General features: G+C 46.3%; 2 protein-coding genes across 40 annotated transcripts in view; one reads left to right on the top strand and one right to left on the bottom strand.

Annotated features, from left to right (window-relative positions):
- SLC6A20 (solute carrier family 6 member 20) overlaps window positions 1-11,010 on the top strand; it is a 92,299-nt gene extending 81,289 nt beyond the window's left edge. For all 3 annotated transcript variants that reach the window (XM_033864721.2, XM_073811090.1, XM_033864720.2), the window contains 4 exons: window positions 2,318-2,522; window positions 4,035-4,194; window positions 5,346-5,511; window positions 7,028-11,010. In XM_033864721.2, coding sequence (XP_033720612.1) covers window positions 2,318-2,522; window positions 4,035-4,194; window positions 5,346-5,511; window positions 7,028-7,177 — 681 coding nt within the window. In that variant the 3' untranslated portion in view covers window positions 7,178-11,010. The remainder of the gene's footprint in view (window positions 1-2,317; window positions 2,523-4,034; window positions 4,195-5,345; window positions 5,512-7,027) is intronic.
- SACM1L (SAC1 like phosphatidylinositide phosphatase) overlaps window positions 1-20,222 on the bottom strand; it is a 97,337-nt gene that overhangs the window by 23,794 nt on the left and 53,321 nt on the right. For 4 of the 37 annotated variants that reach the window (XR_002178705.3, XR_002178722.3, XR_002178723.3 and 1 more), the window contains 2 exons: window positions 12,358-14,687; window positions 11,570-11,698 (listed from right to left, as the gene is read on the bottom strand). Coding sequence is in view for 2 of the 37 variants with exons in the window: in XM_019946776.3 (XP_019802335.1) it covers window positions 17,693-17,829 (137 nt within the window). In the remaining 35 variants the exon portion in view is untranslated. Of the gene's footprint in view, window positions 1-1,542; window positions 7,303-8,227; window positions 10,325-11,569; window positions 11,699-12,357; window positions 14,688-15,984; window positions 17,830-20,222 lie in introns of those variants that run through there. The other 33 variants (XR_012334583.1, XR_012334584.1, XR_012334585.1 and 30 more) reach the window with 30 other exon arrangements.

Here is a 20,222-nt window from a genome sequence, read left to right as displayed (position 1 = left end):
TCTGATTTAGGAGCAGGCTTTTTCTCATCATTCACTGAAGTCTTCTTTTATATTCTGCAACTAATTTTTCTCCACAAAATCCTGGCAGATCTTTGATTTACCTTTATGTCTATGAACCTTATTGTTTTGTTCCTATTGTAAATAGTGTTCATTTCCCAATTTCTACCATTGCTGGTTTTCGTTGCAAAAAAAAGCTAACAGTTTTTGTGTTGGTCCTTTATCTGGCAACCTTGATGAATTCTCTTATTCTCATATTTGTCTATATATTTGCTTTACTTTTCTATGTAATTCTTATGGCACCTGCGGATCCTAGGAATTTTTTTCTAGCACAGTGGAAGTGCAAATGAGAGTGGGCATGTTTGTCTAATTCTTATATTTAATGTAAATACTTCTAGAGACTGCTTCTAGAAAGTGTCTCTAGAGAATGCCTTTCAAGAAGAGGGAACAGTAAAGGTCCATAGCTCTGCTTGCCAATAAGGTACCTTGGAGTTTTTTTGGCCCTTTGATTTCATAGGTGGAGCCATTCCAGGTCATTTCGTGGATGAGGCAACACTTTGTTATTCCTTCCTCCCTGCTTACACTGACCTGTGGCACGACCCTCCCTACCAGGGTGTCAGCAGATCCCCAGACCTCAGCCCCTGCCTTTAAGGCCTGGATCCTGTTCAGATGACTTCTGAGGCCTACTTGTGTTCCTGCTCAGTTCAAATTTCCTTTTTGTTTCTGGCACCTGGGAATTTTCCTCACTTACTTTTTGAGTTTGGCTCAGTGCCCAAGAATTGTGTGGTTATTGATTTATTTAGACTTTTTTCCACTTGAATTTTTCCATGAATCTTTAACAAAGTTTAAAGTTAAACTATACCTTGAGTTCCTTCCCAAACAGTACAAGGACTTTCAGACACTTTCACTCACCCCTCTTGTTTTAAATACCTTTTATGTCCAATTCTTATTTATTTATTTTTTAAAGGTTAACAGATTTTTTTTTTTTTTTTTGGCTGCATTGGGTCTTTGATGCTGTACGTGGGGTTGTGGTGAGTGGGGGGCTACTCTTCTCTGCGGTATGAGGGCCGGGCTTTTCATTGTGGTGGCTTTTATTGTTGCAGAGCACAGGCTCTAGACGCGTGGGCTCAATAGTTGTGGTGCGCAGGCATAGTTGCTCTGTGGCTTGTGGAATCTTCCCGGACCAGGGTTCGAACCCGTGTCCCCTGAATTGGCGGGTGGATTCTTAACCACTGAGCCACCAGGGAAGTTCCCAGTTCTTTTTAAACTGATAAATTGGATGCTATTGTTATTTTATACAACAGTGTCTGTATTGACCGGCATGCTTGCTAGTTTATTTGTTCACCTTTATTGCATCCCAGCTGTCTTCTGGGGGCATGTATTATCAGTGACACTGCTTAGCACTGTCGGCTCATGGTAATAAAAAGCAGGCCACCTTTAGTAGGTTCTGTTGTTTTTAAATTCTCTGCAAGTGATCACTCCCTTATGGTCTGCACCCAGGGCGGATGAATACCATTGTCCCCCTTGGTATGCTGTTGAGCTGACCTGTATTTTGAATCTGACAATCCAACATCTGCCATTCCAGGGGAAGGGTGCTGAAATCTTAGTTCTTATTCCTGCTGACTCTTCACTCACAGTGGCATGTTTTCTGGTCAGTTTATAAATCTCGGGTTGCAAGCTCACCGCTTGATCATCTCTGGTGGTCTTACAGGTAACCCAATTCAGACCTGCAATGGAAGCCTTCCCCAGTGTTTGCTTCTGCTGCTTCTGCTGCTGGCAGCCAGGGGGTGCTTCCCCACCCCCACCCATAAGCCCTTTCAACCAGGAGCTGAGGCTCTATTTCCACAGTTCAGTATCCCTACAGCAGCGTTACCGCCGCAGGCATCTGGCCTCTGAGCAGCCTGCCCACTTGGTTGCCTGCCGGCCAGGCCAGCTCCCCACCATTCTGGCCCCTGTAGCTGTGGCTCCACCATCTCAGCTCCCGGAACACCCAGTCAGTCATGATACAGGAAGCAGAAATTATGCAACCATTATTCTACTATATTTTATCCATAATGATGTGAGTTGGGGCAGGAGAGAGGAACTCAAGTGTTCCAAGTTGACTGAGGTGTCTCCTCACACTTTGCAAATAAGGGCTCCTGACAGCTCGCATTTCTGTCCAGCCCAGCTTACCCTCAGTGGGCTGGTGTGCAGGTGGAAGATCCAACCTCAGAATGTGGCTTCTCGTGGCTGATTCTCAGGTTCCCCAAGCAGCTTAGCACCTGGGGAAGAAGTCCTAAGTCGCCCGGGTGTGTAACTGGTGTCTTCATCCTGTGGGCAGGCCGTCCAGGGCACCGGCCTGGCCTTCATCGTCTACACAGAGGCCATTAAAAACATGGAGGTGTCCCAGCTGTGGTCGGTGCTCTACTTCTTCATGCTGCTGATGCTGGGCATTGGAAGCATGCTGGGGAACACGGCCGCCATCCTCACCCCTCTGACCGACAGCAAGGTCATCTCCAGCTACCTGCCCAAGGAGGCAATCTCAGGTGAGTGGGCCAGCGAAGGCGGCGGGGCTCGGGGAGGTGAGCAGAGGGAGGAGTCTCCTCAGGGGCCGCGGGCTCAGCGAGAGGCCGCAGCAGCCTCACTGGGGTCCTGCCATGGCTCTCTCCTCTCGGGCAATCTGGGACCTGGTACACATGATTCACCCCATGCATCTGGTTCTCCACATCACAGGGGAGTGAAGTGGTCACCCCAACCTTCGCAAAGGCCAAACCCCCCAGCACGGCCCTCAAAGCTCTCCAGGCCAGCAGAGAACCTGCTTTTGTCTTTGTGTTGACTGAAGCATAACAACAACACGTACATTTCTCACACCGGAGAGCCCCTCCCTGCTCCTGCCCCATCAGTACGCCCCCATCCCCGTCCTCTTTCCCGTCCGTGTAATAATCCAGCCTAAGACCATACACCACAATTCATCTACCCATTCTGCAGCTGGCAGACCTTTGCCTTGTGAGGGCAAGAGCCTGTTTATCCAGGCCTGCCTCTCCACTTCACTCCACCACCCATCTGCTCCAGTGCAACCTGGCAGTGTCCAGAGAACCGTGACGCCTCACCCCCACATCCAGAACCCCTCGTCCCAGCCCACATCAAACCCAGCTCCCACCAGAGCCCTCTAGCGCTTAGCCTCCCTGCCCTCAGGAGCCAGCATTATGTGAGCCTCCCCTCCCGCACAGAGCCTGTTCTTGTGTCCGCCTCAGGACAGCAGTGGGGCTCACTGGCTGGTGGTGTAGGCTGTGGCCATGGAAAGGGCAGGTGGGAGCTTTAGAGTCTAATACTTTGTGGGGTGCCCAAGGGAGGCAGCAGAGACTGGAGCCAGAGCTTCGGTTCTGGAGACAGAAGGGCCTGTGTCTGAATTCCAACTTTCTTTCTGTGCTGTGGAATGTTGGGAAAGTTACCCGACATCTCTGAGCCTTGGCTTCCCCCTCTGTAGAAGGGGGCTCCTGATAACCTGCCCCAGAAGCTAAAGCCTCCACTGCATGGCAAGTGCCTGGGGCGCAGTAGCAGCTGGGTAAGCGTTTGTTTCTTCTCCTCCCCTCCCTACTCCTCTCTTCTGGTTAGATGTGAATCCTCTCTAGGGGGTCCTGTGAGGGGTGCCCTGCAGCTCAAATCTCCTCCCCTGATTCACTTCCCATGAGCTTAGTGGCTGAGTTGCTGGGATAAACAGAGTCACCAGACCCATAGATTGGGTGAGATTCCCCTAGACAGCAACGCCTACAAGTTTCTCTTTTCCACCGAGTTTGATTCCCCACTACTGGATGGCCCCATGAATTAACAGCAGGAAGTCCTGCTGACACTCCTTGCAACACCTTTGCCCCACGCTGCCCAACACACACACGTGGCACACACGTGCAGAGAGGCCAGTCCACGACGGCTCCCCCAGCCCATGAGGATGAACTGAACGGCCAGCGCCTCCTCAGGGTCCATGGCTCTTGGGCCCCATAGAAAGCTGGGTGCGCAGGCCGGGGTCTCAGGCGGGTGAGCAGGCGGTCTTGTGCTCCTAGGTCTGGTGTGCCTCGTCAGCTGTGCCATTGGCTTGGTGTTCACCATGGAGGCCGGCAACTACTGGTTCGACATCTTCAATGACTACGCTGCCACGCTGCCCCTGCTGCTCATTGTCCTGGTGGAGGCGGCCGCCGTGTGCTACCTGTATGGACTGAGGAGGTAGGAGGCCTGCCCCGCCAGCCGCCCAGGAAACCCACCCGTGAAGGCCATGCCTCACAACACTTTCTGCCACATGTAGTTTCGAGAGTCCCAAGTGTTCACATTATGCACGTGGGTCTTTGTGGTCTGCAGCGGTGGGGGGGGGGGGGGGGGGGGGGGGAGCAGGTGGTGATGGACACGCTGCAGGGTCCAGGAGAGGCAGGGGCTGTGGTTCCCCCTGTGACAGTCTCACCCGGCCCCCTCCCCTCCCCCATGGCTGCCTTTTCTGCCGTGGGGAGCAGTTTCAAAGGCCCTGGACTGGAGGTAAGACACCAATCCGGATGCTGGGCCTGGGTCGGCCACTACCTGGGTGCCCTCAGGCAAGTCACATCACAGCCCTGGACCTCGGTCCCCTCCCCTGGGAAACGGGGAGGTGGCTGGGTCAGCATTTCTCAAAGTGCTGAGATACTTTCCATCCTCATTTGTGTGGGGGGGGGGGGGCAGAAAAATATGATTAGCCTATCCAATCCATGGTAAAACGGATATATTGTCATGCTATTGCTAAATTCAGGTAAATGAGTCAATTATAAAAAGCCCACAGACGATGGGAATCACAATGGTGGGCTGCAGGCAGCTACACTTGGGAAGCACCACTCCATGCCAGCTCCAACGGGTCAGGGCCAAGGTGCTTCTGCTTCCTTCAGGTTTTCCCTCTGCCCCAGAAAACCTGCTCTGGTTTCAGGGGACAAAAGCGATTCCCCTGTGGGGGCGTTTCTAGGGGGAAGGAGAGTTGCTGACAGACAGCAGCGTGGGAGGGGTGGAGCAGGGCTGCCCTCGCGGTCCCCTGGTGTTGAGGACAGGCTTCACAGGCATCCCGCCAGGCCCTCTGGTGTACAGCAGCAGCCTCCAGCTGAAGGCCGGCACCAGGAGGATGGCCTCTGATGTCCACTCGCCTATGGGTGGTTGCTTTGCCCCCTCTGTGGCGGCCTCAGCCCTTCTTCCCTCCCTGCCCCCAAGACCCCCACAAGGAATCAGAGACTGCCCAGTGGTCGTGTTCAGACATCAGTGGTGCCCAGCACAGAATCTTCCTGAGCAGACGAGGAGGTGTGGCCTGGACTGCCTGGCGCCAACAGCATGGATAATCCAAGCTTTCTCTCCCCACCTCCAAACAGATTCGAAAGCGACCTTAAGGCTATGACTGGACACGCTCTGAACTGGTACTGGAAGGCCATGTGGGGCGGTGTGAGCCCACTGCTCATCATCAGCCTCTTTGTCTTCTACCTGAGTGACTACATCATCACAGGGACCCTGCAGTACCAAGCCTGGGACGCCTCCCAGGTATGTAAAAACATCACCCAGGTATGTAAAAACATCACCCAGGTATGTAAAAACACTCAGCCCAGCAGCTGGGCTGAGTTTTTCAACATGGGCTGCAGTGAAGAGAGTGAGATTCCGTCCAGAACTTCCTGGTGGCCTCTGTCCACTGAGGCCACTCAGGCAAGGCCAAGCAAGGCTGGAGGGCATGGCCCCTGAGGAGCTGGGTGGGGCAGGGACTGGCGTTTACACTGGAGTTGCTAGGACAGAACCGGGGACTGAGAGGGGCACTCAGGAGGCTGGGCTGCATCTGCTCACCCAGCAGAGGGCAGCACATCAGTGTTTTAACAACCTGGACAGCCGTATCACGGCACCGGGCCTGAGGGTCAGCCTTGGCTGTCCTTGCACAGACACACTCTCATAAAAAAGATTTACTTTTTAAGGAAAGTAATACAACTGACCAATTTGGATTTCTTTCCCTGTGGGTAGAAGATGCTGCCCCTTAGCATATGGTGTGTGTGCAGTGTGCACCCCGTGCTCCAGTCCACACACTCCACGCTGCACCATGGCTGGGAAGGCGCCACTGCGTCTGGTTCTGGCAGTGGTGCCGAGCAGGGCTTCCCACCCCGCAGTGGAGGAGCAGGGTGTTTCCTCCAGTCCCTGCAGCCTGATACTTTTGGAAAATGCAATTAACAGTGAATTCCTTAAAAAAAAAAGGTAGAGCAAATACAAGCACCAAATATGTATCAGATTCAGCAGACACAGGATTATAGGCTGTCAAACTGCTAAAATCATTTATGTTTCCTCCCAATTCCTGTACTCGTCACACAGAACACAGTGAGTAACAGACGAGCAACAGAAGTCTGTGGGCTGGTTCCCGCGGCCACACTCCGGCTGGCATTTTGGTTTACAAACCATACGTGCTTTGGTTGACAGCAAGTACCTGCTCCCTGGATTTAGCTGTCCTCTGGTTCCTTTGTGGAAAGGTAGTGTAGCATTTAGTGGCTTTTGGGCCTCAACTGGTTTCTCATCAGTTTTGCATTTACGGAACCATCCATCATTCTTCCAAGTAAGTCCTGAGGTCCATCAACACTTCTCCTGAGATGAGAGCTGTGCTGCTGGACACAGAAGCTAATAACCACATGTGGCTACTGAAATTTAAACAATATTTAAAATTCACTGCTTGCGCATCCCCGGCCACATTCCCAGTGCTCAATGGCCACCTATGCCTGGTGGCTGCTGTACTGGACAGGTAGCCCCTACATTTAGGTGCCCTGCTGCTGCCTTGAACGTAAGCCTTGGAGGGTTCTCATGGTTGCTTTTTCCAGATAGCTCCAAACAGTATGCACAGGGGGAGTTAGTCTGCCCAGCAGAGCCACTAGTGACCTGCACGCAGAGCTGGGGCGGCCCCGTGTGCAAGGATGCCCGGCCGCAGATGCTCTCTTCCTCACGCTGGAGGGCCTGAGGCCTGGAGGGGTGGTGCCCTCGGAAGGCTCCGCACGGGAGGTTCTTTCTTCTGACACTCAGGTTCCTTCTTCAGGGCCAGCTTGTGACCAAAGACTACCCCCCGTATGCACTGGCCATCATTGGGCTGCTCGTGGCCTCCTCTACCATGTGCATCCCCCTGGGGGCCCTGGGGACTTTCATCGTGCGCCGCCTCAAGCGGAGAGACACAGCCTCCGTGGCCTGAGAGCTGGGCTTCCCCGAGACTGCCGTCAGCCGCTATCTTACAGCCACTTACGTACAGATGGAGCCGCCTCGGCTGCTTTTGGAAATATTGACTCCGGAAGCACTCAGCCCATCGTCTTCTCGAGTCTAGAAAGGATTAGGAAGGTGAAAAGAAAGACTACTCCCTCAGCAGGACACACACCCCACCCGCCATCCCCAGAGTCACACACGGTGCTTCCTCCCTGTCACCACGGAGGCAGAATTCTCACAGCCAGTCTTGAAGACGACTGCTCGACTCTAGCAAAGTCCTAGAAGTAGGGCACACCGGGAGCTGAAATTTGACTACTGTTTTTATGGGATAAAATTTAAGGAATGTTTTCTGGTGAGATCCCAACATACTAGCGGGCATTCATTTTTAGAGAATTTTGAAAAGGAGTTTTTTAACTAAGATGACTAATCTGAATGTCATCAATGCAAAATTAATTAGTTCTTTTTTCAGTCACGGTGAACCTGCAATCACTGTGTTCTCCTTCGCTAATAGGATTGACTGGCCATAAAGAAAGAAGGCCTTTGTTTGGAGCTCACAAAAGGAGTCACTTTTCCCTAATCTGAGGCCTCTCAGTGGGTCCAAGACCAGTCCTCTCTACGAACAACCCCAAACCACCTTCGGCCCTGGTGTCTCACGACACTGAAAAGCTGCCAGAGCCTCTATGAGGATGAAAGTGAAGCTAACTTTCCCATAGACCTAAGGTTATATTTGGACATGATGACCAACTCTTTATAGGAAAGAAAGACCATAACCTAGTTTTAAATTATCTGTACATAAGTTTTCTAAAATGTATAGAAAGACGGCTCTCAAACAGAACACCCAGTAAGTGAAGACACCATATTTATGATACAGCATTAGTCCACCTTGTGAACGTCTCCTGTCGTTTAACTGCAATAAGTAGGTCAGGGTTATCCCGGAAGTGAGGGGGTCCCTTACTGCTCTAACACTCCTCAATTCCATGCTCTCAGTGAAGCACACAGTTTCTTTGAGTAGATTTGTACAGACATCTTTAAAGACACTTACTTACACATTCACCTGGAACATCAGATGTTCTAGAGATGGCTTTTCTTTTTCATGCCATAAACTTCCCTATAACAAGAAATAGGCATTAGAAAGGTCTTAGGCAGTCTTGAACTTCCAGCTTCACCTGATGCCCATAAAAAGACCACTTGGTGGTGTTAGGCAAGCTGGAGAGCCGCATGTAAGTCAATGAAGTTAGAACACACCCCCACCCCACATACAAAAATAAACTCAAAATGGCTTAAAGACTTAAATATAAGACACAACACCGTAAGACTCCTAGAAGAGAACATAGCTAAAGCATTCTCTGACATACATAAATCGTGCCAATGTTTTCTTAGCTCACTCTCCCGAGAGAACAGAGAGAAAAACAAACAAATGGGACCTAAACAAACTTAAGCTGTTACACAGCAAAAAAAACCCATAAACACAACAAAAAGACAACCTATGGACTGGAAGAAAATACTTGCAAATGATGTTACCAACAAGGGCTTAATTTCCAAAATATACAAACAGGTCAACAACAAAAAATAACCCAATCCAAAAATGGGCAGAAGGCCTAAATAGACATTTCTGCAAAGACAACATACAGATGGCCAACATGCACATGAAAAGATGCTCAACATCACTAATAGAGAAATGCAAATCAAAACTACAAATCAAAAGGTCACACACCAGTCAGAATGACCATCATTAAAAAGTCTACAAATAGGGCTTCCCCGGTGGCGCAGTGGTTAAGAATCCACCTGCCAATGCAGGGGACATGGGTTCGAGCCCTGGTCCGGGAAGACCCCACATGCTGCGGAGCAACTAAGCCTGTGTGTCACAACTACTGAGCCTGCGCTCTAGAGCCCGTGAGCCACAACTACTGAAGCCCGCGTGCCTAGAGCCTGTGCTCCGCAACGAGAGAAGCCACTGCAATGAGAAGTCCGCACACCGCAACAAAGAGTAGCCCCTGCCAAATAAATAAAAATTAAAAAAAATAAGTCTACAAATAACAAATGCTGGAGAAGGTGTGGAGAAAGCAGAACCATCCTACACTGTTGGTGGGAATGTAAACTGGTGCAGCTACTATGGAAAACAGTATGGAGGTTCCTCAAAAAACTAAAAATAGAGTTGCCATATGATCCAGCAATCCCACTCCTTGGCATATATCCAGACAAAACTATAATTCAGAAAGATACAGGCACCCCTGTGTTTACAGCAGCACTATTTACAATAGCCAAGACATGGAAACAACCTAAATGTCCATCAACAGATGAATGGATAAAGATGTGGTACATATATACAATGGAATATTACAATGGAATATTACTGAGCCATAAAAAAGAACGAAATCATGCCATTTGCGGCAACATGGATGGACCTAGAGATGATCATACTAAGTACGTCAGAAAGAGAAAGACAAATACCATATGATATCACTTATATGTGGAATCTAAAATATGATACAAATGAACTTATCTATGAAACAGACTCACACAGAACAGACGTGTGGTTTGCCAAGGAGGAGGGGGAGTGGGGGAAGGATGGATTGGGAGGCTGGGATCAGCAGATGCCAACTATTATATATAGAATGGGTAAACAACAAGGTCCTACTCTAGCACGGGGAACTATATCCAGTATTCTGTGATAAACCATAATGGAAAAGAAAAAAAAAATCACTTGGCTTTAAAGTGCATGAACCAGCATTTACTTACCACAACTACAGTCCTCTGATTTCTCATCAGAGGGTTCTTCGGTGTCACAAAACCTCGGCTATCAAGGCTTGGAGAGTGAGCACACTCAACAGCAAATACACAGCACAGAGTCTGTTCCTGAATCCTTACGGGTCACAGTCTCCGAGCCCCCAGCCCAGGTCACTGTCTTACAACAGGGGCCGCCCCTCGGGGGTTGGTTATCACCTGGGTATTTCAGCCCTGAATGCTAGGTATCCTCAGGAGTGTAGACACAAATGTTGTTCTAGAGCAGCTCTTCATTCACAGTTGCTGTACTTCAGTGGTCCTCCACCTCAGTGTCCATTCCAACCACCCGGGAGCATTTAAAACTCCTGGTGTCCAGGCCACGCCCTGGAACCTGCCAAATCTGAGAACCAGGGCCCTGTTTAAGAGAGAAGGAAAATGTGTCATACATTTAGGCACACTTACATCGAAAGTGACCTTTAAAAGTTTGAAAGCACTTTTGAGCATTTCTAATTGTATGGAAAAGTTACTTCTCCAGAATAATATTTGCTCACAGAAGTCAAACAGATGAAGTCCCATTATTATAGACTAATGTGCTCCAGATGAAAATGTCTCCAGCTTGGGTTCAGTTTTATTCTGCTTTCTGAGAACTGCATGAAGAGCAGAACATTTCATAGTAATCCTCAGTCCTGTTTCAAAAAATTCTTTGAATTCTTTGACTATTTTCTAGGGACTGCACAAAAGCAGTCATCTTAACATTTGTCCACCCTCTTCCAATAAGCTGGAGAGAAAAAGGCACGTTTCATCCCTGTGCCCTTAGCAGTACAATGACATTAGAGCCAGACACGGACTCCAGAAAGCTTTCTGATTATACTAAAAACACACCTACTCTTAGTTCTAAAGAATCAGGTAGGGAAATATTGGGTTTTTTTTAGCAATTGTCATAAATAAAACCCTAAACAAATACATCTCTAGGTCTTTCTGGTCACTTATGAGATGTAGTTTTGTTTTGAGACCTCTCAACACAAGATTTTCCCTCCTTACGTAAACATACTAGCTAATTTTGAAAAAAAAAAAAAGGAAAATAAAGGAGAATCCATCTGGTCTCTTTTCTACTGCCTTCTCTGTTTGCTTCCTCACATGCAGTGAAACCGCACCAATGCAGTGCATGAAGGCCATCACATGAGAAGAGGATCACATGATAACAGGAAGGGTAGCATCCAAAAGAGAAATTAGGAGAAAAAATTCTAATTTGCTGGATTTAAACAGAATGTGAGCTCTTCCGAATTGCTGCAGAATCTTTCCAACCCTTTTGAGAGGTGCCCTGGGCAGTCTGCCCACCTCAGAATCCCTTGTTGGCTGAGGCCATGAGAACCCACACAATAGGTTTGGGTGTGACCTCAGAACTGTCCTGGGGCGGAAAGAGCGTGTAAACTATTGTGTTAGATTTCTGTAAAAGTTATTTTACATAGAAAAATTAATTTATGGCTGTTCCACTTTATAGATAGAAAAGCTGGGGAAGAGAATTAATTCACCCAACCATTTTCTACTCAGCATCCAGTCAGGAAGAAAAAAAACGAGCGATTTAAACAATCCTTTGCAAGGCAAAAAGTACGTCTACAAATATGAAATTCTCAACCAGAATTTTCTGACCAGTCTCTTACATGTGAATCACGTGTCCTTTCGTATTGCCCACCTGCATAGGATCAGCCTTTATGGAGTATATTACAATCCAGTGTCTGTGTAGGCTCTGGGGAAAGTTCTGGTCCCTGGACTTCATGGCTTTTAGATTCTGGAAGGGAAAAAGACAATGATAGATAACAAATGATATTAATTACAGACTGTGATCTTTTCTAAGAAGGAAATAAATGGGCCAAGTGATGGTGTGAGAGGGATAGTGCTTCAATCAGGTGGTCGAGGAGGAGATACGTGGACTGAATTTTGAAGAAGAATGAACTAGTTATTGGAATTGCTGGAAGGTCTGTCCAGGCAGAGGCAATGACAGTGCAAAGGCCCTCAGGAGAGAAAGAGCAGAAAGGAGGCCTGTGGTTGGACTGGGGACGGGAGCGATGGGAGATGAGCTTGGAGAAGTGGGCAGAAACCAGGTCATATAAGGCCTTATAGGCCACAACAGAGCTCCGGTTTCCTTCAAAGAGCAAGAATCTCACCTGAGGGTTTAACGTGGGGCCCTGCGTCATCTAGTTTACACTTGAAAGATCACTTGTAGCTGTGGAGAACAGACTGGAGAGGGTTGTAGATGGGGACCTTGGAAAATTATTCCAGGAGCTACTTTAGGAAGTCCATGGGAAAGATGATGGTGGCATAGACTTGGAAATGAATATGGAGAGGAATAGGTGGGTCTGAGTTATATTTTGGCAGGGGAGAGTTGCCAAGACTTGCTTATGGACTGGATGCATAGTTGAGAGGAGAGGGATGAAATGTTTGACTTACTGGGTGGATGCTGGTGGCATTTCCTGAGATGGAGAAAACTCGGCATGGAACCAGTCTGCACAGTATAAATCAAGAGCTCTGGGGGGAAAAAAAAAGAGCTCTGCTTGACCATACTGAGTTTGAGATGCCTGTGAATCAGGTGGGAATATCAGGTAGGCAGCAGAACACTAGAATCTGAACCTTTTGGAAAGGGCCGATCTAGATGTATATATATTTGGGAGTCACAGCATCAAGATGCTATTTTAAAACCATGGGTCTAAATGACATCACCTGGGGTAAGTGTGTACATGGAGAGGAGGGCTTAGGACCAAAGCCTACAAAAAAATCCAACATGTGTCCAGACAGGGCCACAGGTTCTTTTCCATCTTTCTCATTGAGAGAGGGGGTCTGTGTCCCTCCCCCTGAATCTGAGTGGGTTTGTGAGTGCTCCAACCAATAGACTATGGCGGAAGGGACACCATTGGACATTAGAGGCTAGATCATACCATGCAAGCTTCCACCTGGTTTTCACTCCGGCCGCCGTGAACCAACCAGGTATGAAGTCCTACGACCTTGAGGCTGCCATGCTGCAAAGCCACATGGAGGTGCTCCAGCTCACAGGACCAGCTGGTCCACCTTCCACCCACCCTTGTGCAGCACCAAACCAGCGCAGACCAGAGACCAGCCCCTCTGTCAGCTGAGTATCACTGAGTGACCTCTGTCAGTGCCATCTGGAACAGAAGAGATCACCCAGCTGTACCAGGCTCCATTCCTAACTCGCAACACTGTGAGATGACTTTCCAGAAATAGATAACTAGAACAGGGATAAAGCAGAGAGGAGACATCGGTAGGCAATGGAGTTGTGAGTAAAGCTGGACAGAACCCAGGACAATGTGTGCTCCCAAAAGGTCAGGAGAAGGACATCTTAAATTCTCCAAACATGACTTACAACCTGTACTTTCTACTTCTCCTAACCTCAGAGTCTATGTTTAAACCGAAATCTAATAGGAGCTCAATTTAGGACATAAAATGTAACATGATATTTTAATAGATGAAACTTTAGCTTCCTACAGCTAGAAAAATAAACAGGCAACAGGCACGCATCACTGAAAATGGTGAAGAAAGACGAATGTCTGGGCCTTTGGCTAAAACAAACAAAAAGCAAAGACAAAGTTATGCTCAGAATAATCTGTAAAGGCAAGTGCTAAGAACAAACAGGCCATCTGACCAGTTCACGCAGGACCAGGGCATTCGTGGTAATAATTAAACATGTCACAACTCCTTTTAATTGTCTCTCCCCCTCCACCCCCGCAGTGAAATCCCATTTATGGAGCCTCTGCGTGATGTCCAACACAGAGGATGAGAGCTGGACATCAAGGAAGAGCTCCCGCCTGTAGATTTACCTGGGTTTCTCAGCAGGGGTGTGTCCGTGTGCATGTGTTATCCTAGGGAACTGCCATATGGATGAGAATCCAAGAATTTATAGTTAAGAGACCAAGTTCAACACACAAGTGAGGCCCAAATATAAATTAGAGCCCATGTTTTCTTTAACTCCACGGCCAGAGTGCTCGCCCTCATGCGAGCCTTATTCAAAATCAGTTTCACAGAATCGTCCTATTGAGATGCTCTGTAAATAAAAAATTCCACAGACCAAAAAGTCTGGGTGCTGCTGCGTTGCACACACCCTCTAGGGGAGTCAAACCTCTGACAAGTCTGAGAATTGAGACAAGTCTTTGACTATGTTTAACCCAATGTTTCCAAATGGTTCTCACCACAGATCCCTACTGTCAAAAAACAGCTCTGAGCACACAGGACTCGTGTTATTCCAAACACTCAAGACAATGCTTTGCCGAACAGACTGAGAAGCTGGGGGCCCAGAGCTCAGGGAAGAGCCAGGCCATCCTGCAAGACACGGCTGCGTGAGGAAGAGTTCTCAGCAGTGAAAACACCCAGGCCAACGGGACAGAACAGAAAGCCGAAACCCCGCAAGTGGAGGGGAGCCTGATGTGTGACGGTGGCAGCACCGCACAGCAGGACGGAGGGAGTCGGGAAGGCTCTCTGCTGACTCTTCCCGTTAACCCAGTGGGAAAAGAAAACTGGAGCCTGTGTCGGATGCCAGCACACAGTCCCTCCCCAGGGGCTACACTCTCCTCCCTCCATCACTTCAAGTATGGCCATGCGACTTGCTCTGACCAATGAAATGTGAACAGAAGAGATTGTCACCTTGACCTTCAAGCAGAAACTTCTCCCTTTTCTTTCTGCCAGGATAACTGGTAATGTTCCTGTGTGAAGCTGTTCCATCACTCTGGGTCCCAGGATGCAGATGTCATGTGGCAGAGCTGCAGCAGACCCTTCAAGGATACACAGAATGAGTGAGAAATAAGTCTTCATTTTTTTAAAGCCACTGAGATTTGGGGATCATTTGTTACCGCAGCATAATCTGATCTACCTGGATTGACACGGACCATTTCCTTACTTTATAGAATGGAGAAAAGACCTGACGTGAAAAAGCAAAATTATGTGAAAAGAAGTCCCTTGGGGTTGAGCAATGTTGTCTTACCCAAGCACAAGGGATGGTAGGAAATTTCTGGTAAATTCAACACCATTGAAATTATACACTTCTTTCACCAAAAGTAACCACAAGAAAATGAAAAGACAAGCCACAAACTAGAAGAAGATATATGTAGTACATATAAGCAACAAAGAATTACTCTCCAGAATATATAAAGAATTTCAGAAATCTTTAAGGACAAGCAATCTAACAGAAACAGGCAAAAGACCTCAAAGGCACAGCACAGGAAACACCCGATTCCCTCCAGCACCAGCTCTGAATCATGACTTTGGATTTTTCTCTCCTTACAGGCTATGGGAACAGACTTCCAGAGAGCCCCACCTCCCGGTATTCATGCCCTGTGTAATCCCCTCCCCGAGTGAGCTGATCTAGTGGCTTGTTTCTAATGCATAGAATATGGCACAAGTGATGGGATGACACTTCTGAGATTAGGTTAAAAAAGACTGTGACTTCCATCTTGCTGGCTTTGGTGAACCAAGCTGCCAAGGTGGAGAGGTCCATGTGCCAAAGAACATAATATTTTAAAGACTTAACTGTAATTTATCTGTAGTAGGAAAACTTCTAACATCAGGACTCATAGGCAAGCAGGAGGAAAAACCCCCAAATGCTTGTTTAAGCCACTTCCCCCCCAAACACCCTTCACACACCACACACACACGTGCAAAGGTCTCCTAGGCACCGAGGTGTCTACATCAGCATTTCCCTCGGGCTCCCTGACATCTTCCTGTGGCCTGAGAGGACGTTTTCTAATAAGCATATTGTCCCACTTCTTGGTTGAGAGCCTCTATCATTTTGAAAAAGAAATTACAATTTGGAGGTGGGAATACAGGGGACATCTTTTAATGAGCAATATACTAAATATTCCCCTGGAATACCTGTAACTGAAAAATAATTATAAGGATAAACACAATTTTTAAAGTGGCCATAATTGGAAAGTAGAATTTCAGAAGCTACTCATTTTCTTGCTTACTTACATTGTCTAATTCTTCTATAATGACCACACATTGCTTTGCATGTTTTTTATAAAAAAGAACATCCCTTTGTAAAACAAGGTATAGGAATGACACCAACATTAGTTAGAAAAGAGTATGACATTTTATTTTCACTTACGGATGGACAGTACATGAATTTAGAAATATAATCATTGCAGGGTTCTGAAATATTGATACCTTAAGATCTAACACACCAACATTAGCCCATTCACTGCAAAACAGCCACATCAGCAGTTCAGATTTGGTCTTTGTTGTGGTCGCTGAAATAAGTTCTTAATGTGAAATGCCCAGTAGCATCTGAGTAATACATTACAGTAGACATGAACTAAGTTTCGATATTTCCTCTTTGGAACGAATTATGCTTATTTACAAGTTAAGAGTAGGTAGTTCTAATTACTTACCCTATTGTGAGTTTTAATGACTGACTTTAAGCTACAGAGGGTTTTCCAGCTATTATTTCCTTTAAAGTTTCTAAAAGCAACAACTCTTATTAATGTTTATAAAAGATAATGTTGGAAAAAAGGTAATGTTAAAATCAAGGCGCTCTTTAGAGATATTTAAGGACAGGAAAAGGTATTACCATTGAAAAAACTGTACATATTTTCAAGCACAACACAAATATTGTAGCAGTATTTAATTGAACTATTTTAAAATAGTGGCAATTATACTTCCTTACATACTTTTCTAATTTTTAAACCTCATAATTACAATTTGAATATACAGTCTGACTTATAATTAGAACTATGCACAGCTTCTAGAGTGTATTTTTTCAGATTTATTTCTTCACATAAATTAAAGTTTAAGTTGGTCCTTGATTTGGAGAGCTGTAACTACCTGGAAGCACTAAATTTTAGACTTACTGACAGCTAACAAAAACTCTTAAATAGGGAAAAGCATCGACACTACCGTGCGTGGAAAAGCAGCTGCTGCCTCCAAGTGCAACATCGGATTCAGCACAAGACCCGCTCAGAGGCCTGCATGTCTCCATGAAAGACCCCCAAGAAACCAAAAGGTCCAGAATGAAGGAGCTGACCAACCAAGGGCATTTTCCACACTGGGGCAATCCTGAAAACAGAGGAGGCTTTGGACCTCTAGCATAAGAGAGAGACTTCACATTCTTTGATTTCATTTACACCTTTTAAAAAAGATAAAATACACCTGAACCTTTTTCATCACACTTAAACTGCACAGCTCAAGCTGACTGAACTCATAAGGCAGCCCAACTGAAGCTCCAAAGGAACACCAGACCCTGGTCTCCTCTTTCCTACCATGTAGTCACAGACTATTTCGTCCAACTACTTGATGTATGTAAAAGACATTTTATAAACAGAGTAGACTTAGCTTATTATTAAACTAAAGAAAAGTCCAAAGATGTATGGAAAAGTATGCTTGCTAACAGAAACTGCTTCTACAGTGACAATAAACTGAGCTAGAAAAATAATTTCACTGTTTTAAATAAGGAAAGAAGCTAGATTTTTTTAAAATATATTACTTATTCTGCAACAGCTGATTAAACTGACAATGAATAGATTCCTTCCATTCCGTGAGCTGAATTGAGGTTACATTTTAATTATAGAATAGCTTCAAATGATAACCATCCCAATAGTAAAGAGATCATCAAGGCAGTAACATCAGATCAATTCTAAGTCATCACCCCCACACAAAGCGCAAGATGTGCTTTTGGATAAAGGATTTAAAAAGACCTTGGGCTGACGTGGAAAGCGGGTCAGTAAAGACTCCAGTTCTGCATAATGGAATCTTCCAAGCCAAGCCGCTTTCCACAGACACAAATTCAGTCTATCTTTTCTTTCTGGACCAATCTGGGAGCATCAACAAAATCTTTGCCATTGTAAAGAATAATAAAAAATGTTCCAATGCTTGCAACTCCCCAGAAGAGCACATATGCCAGTGTTTCTGTCCAGGTGTCACCTGTTGATTTTAAAAACAAAGAGCTGATAAATAACAAGTCATTTTATTGATACTAGATCCAGCTTTCAGCCGTTTAGCACATCTTGACAACATTAAAGTTTACAAACACATCCAAAGGAAAAATATAAGAACCTCTCAATTAAGGTTTAAAACAGTGGTTCTCAAACTCTGGCTGGCAACAGAATCCGCTTCAGGGCTTGATAAAGAATCAGCTGCTGGGCTGAACCCCAGTGTCTGTCTCATTTAGCAGGCCTAGGGTGGCGTCCAAGAATCTGCATTTCTAATCAGTTTCCAGATTATGCTGATGCTATGGGTCGAGAGACCACATTTTGAGAACCGCTTGACTAAACTAATTTCAGGTTATATCAAGCAAATAGTAATTATTAGTTTTAGATTATATACTTTAATATTATAAGAAATTATTACTAATAGTTTAGTTCATAGTCCTATCTATGACAGGTATCAGCTACTACCAAAATGCTAACACAAAAAATACTGGGTTGGCCAAAAAGTTCATTCGGGTTTTTCTGTTATGGAAAATAACTTTACAAATATACATGCTTCAGAAAAGCTATGTATTAAAGTGTATAGGGGCTTCCCTCGTGGTGCAGTGGTTCAGAGTCCGCCTGCCGATGCAGGGGACACAGGTTCGTGCCCCAGTCCGGGAAGATCCCACATGCCGCAGAGCGGCTGGGCCCGTGAGCCATGGCCGCTGAGCCTGCGCGTCCGGAGCCTGTGCTCCGCAACGGGAGAGGCCACAACAGTGAGAGGCCAGCGTACCGCACAAAAAAACAAAAAAAAAATAAAGTGTATAAAACAAAACTCAATAAATACAACATATTTAACACAACTCTCCTGAGATGCACTTTTTTTCAAAGTCTAGAGTACATGAAGGAAGCAGCAGGCCAATGGGAAAAGGTCTATTTTGTTCAACTCCTTGAACAGGTGAACCCAGTGTTGCTTCTCTCCTGCAATAGTACTGGCCTCACCTGCTGACAGGGAAACATGCAGAGGTCAACAGCCAGTTAAGAGGGCACGCCAGAAAGGAAATCAGGGTGTAGACACTTTCCTAATAAGCTGTCAGAGAACATGCTTGCATTTATTTGCTATTCTCTTAAATACCAAAGTAGGGGCTAGAAATCAGACACTGTCATATCTAAACACCACAAAGATCATTACTTTACAACAATTAACTGACATGAGCTGTTACTAACCACAGCATCCAGTATCTTTTCACTTGAAAACATTCAAATTTCCACAATTGCTAATTTTGACAGCTCTGGGTTTTAAAACTCTTTTTGGATAAAGAAAAAAGCAGTTCCTCACAAGCCCACTCTGGGACACTCCCCAAAGGAATGGTCCATTTGTTCAGGCTGAGTCTTGGTCTTGATCTCCCTGCCTTTCCAGAGGTTCCACAGGGAAATGTAAGTATATAAAAAGACCAAAATAACAAAACTAATTCAGCAGTGGAGTGGTTCCCAGAAAATGGCATCCAATGGGCAATGTTTTAAAGAGAGAAGTCAAAGGATCTAGGGTGTGAACTGAACCGTGAGCAGCACATGCCAGCTGGTCCTGTCCTCTTCCTTCCTGCCCCAAATGTGACACAGACCCCCTAGTCATGCCGCACAGTGATGCTGTACTCGAGAGTCCTCGGCTTGTTTTTGCACTGTGATGGTTTTTACATTTTTAAAGAACTGTAAAAACAAACTGTGCAAACAGAGACCGTATATAGTTTACAAAATCTAAAATATTTATTATCTGACTCTTCAGAAAACGTCTGCTAACCCCTGCCCTAGAGTAACAAGAAGACAGCTCCTCCCTGTGTCATGACTACCTACACTGCTGAACACTGAGGGGATTACAGAGATGAACAGGTTCTGAGCCTCCCCCAAGAAGCTGGCAGAATTAGTGTGGGGTGTGGGGGGCGAGGAGTCCTTAATTCAGCAAAGTTTTACGGAGGGCAAAACTGTATCCCAGACACAGGAGGTAAAACAATGAGTAAGACACCATCTCTGCCTTCAAAAAGTTGCTGATTCAGTGAGAAAGACGAATGAGTATGCAAATCACTACCACACAAACAGAAATACACCTTGGGTGCATTCAGGACCCCAAAGAGTACAGCGCCTCTGAAGAAGAAATCCCTAGGTGCTTACAAGGTTAAAAGAAGAAAGTGCTATAAGAGAGGTACACAAAATGCTGTGGAAATCAGAAAGGGGGAGATGAGGTCTGTGTGGGAGAACAGAGAGACACTTCATGAGAGGAGAGCCTGAGGATGGCAGAAGTCAGCCAGGCAGAGAAATGTCAGCCCAGCGAATTCAGGATAGAGGATGTGACTGGAGGTGCCTAAGGCTGCACCTCGAGGCACAATGCAACGTGTTACAGACTCAAACTCC

This window comes from Tursiops truncatus, chromosome 10 (assembly GCF_011762595.2).
Source record: "Tursiops truncatus isolate mTurTru1 chromosome 10, mTurTru1.mat.Y, whole genome shotgun sequence".
NCBI lineage: Eukaryota > Metazoa > Chordata > Mammalia > Artiodactyla > Delphinidae > Tursiops > Tursiops truncatus.
The sequence above is the reverse complement of the archived record's forward strand: the minus strand, read 5'-3'. Positions and strand labels throughout refer to the sequence as shown.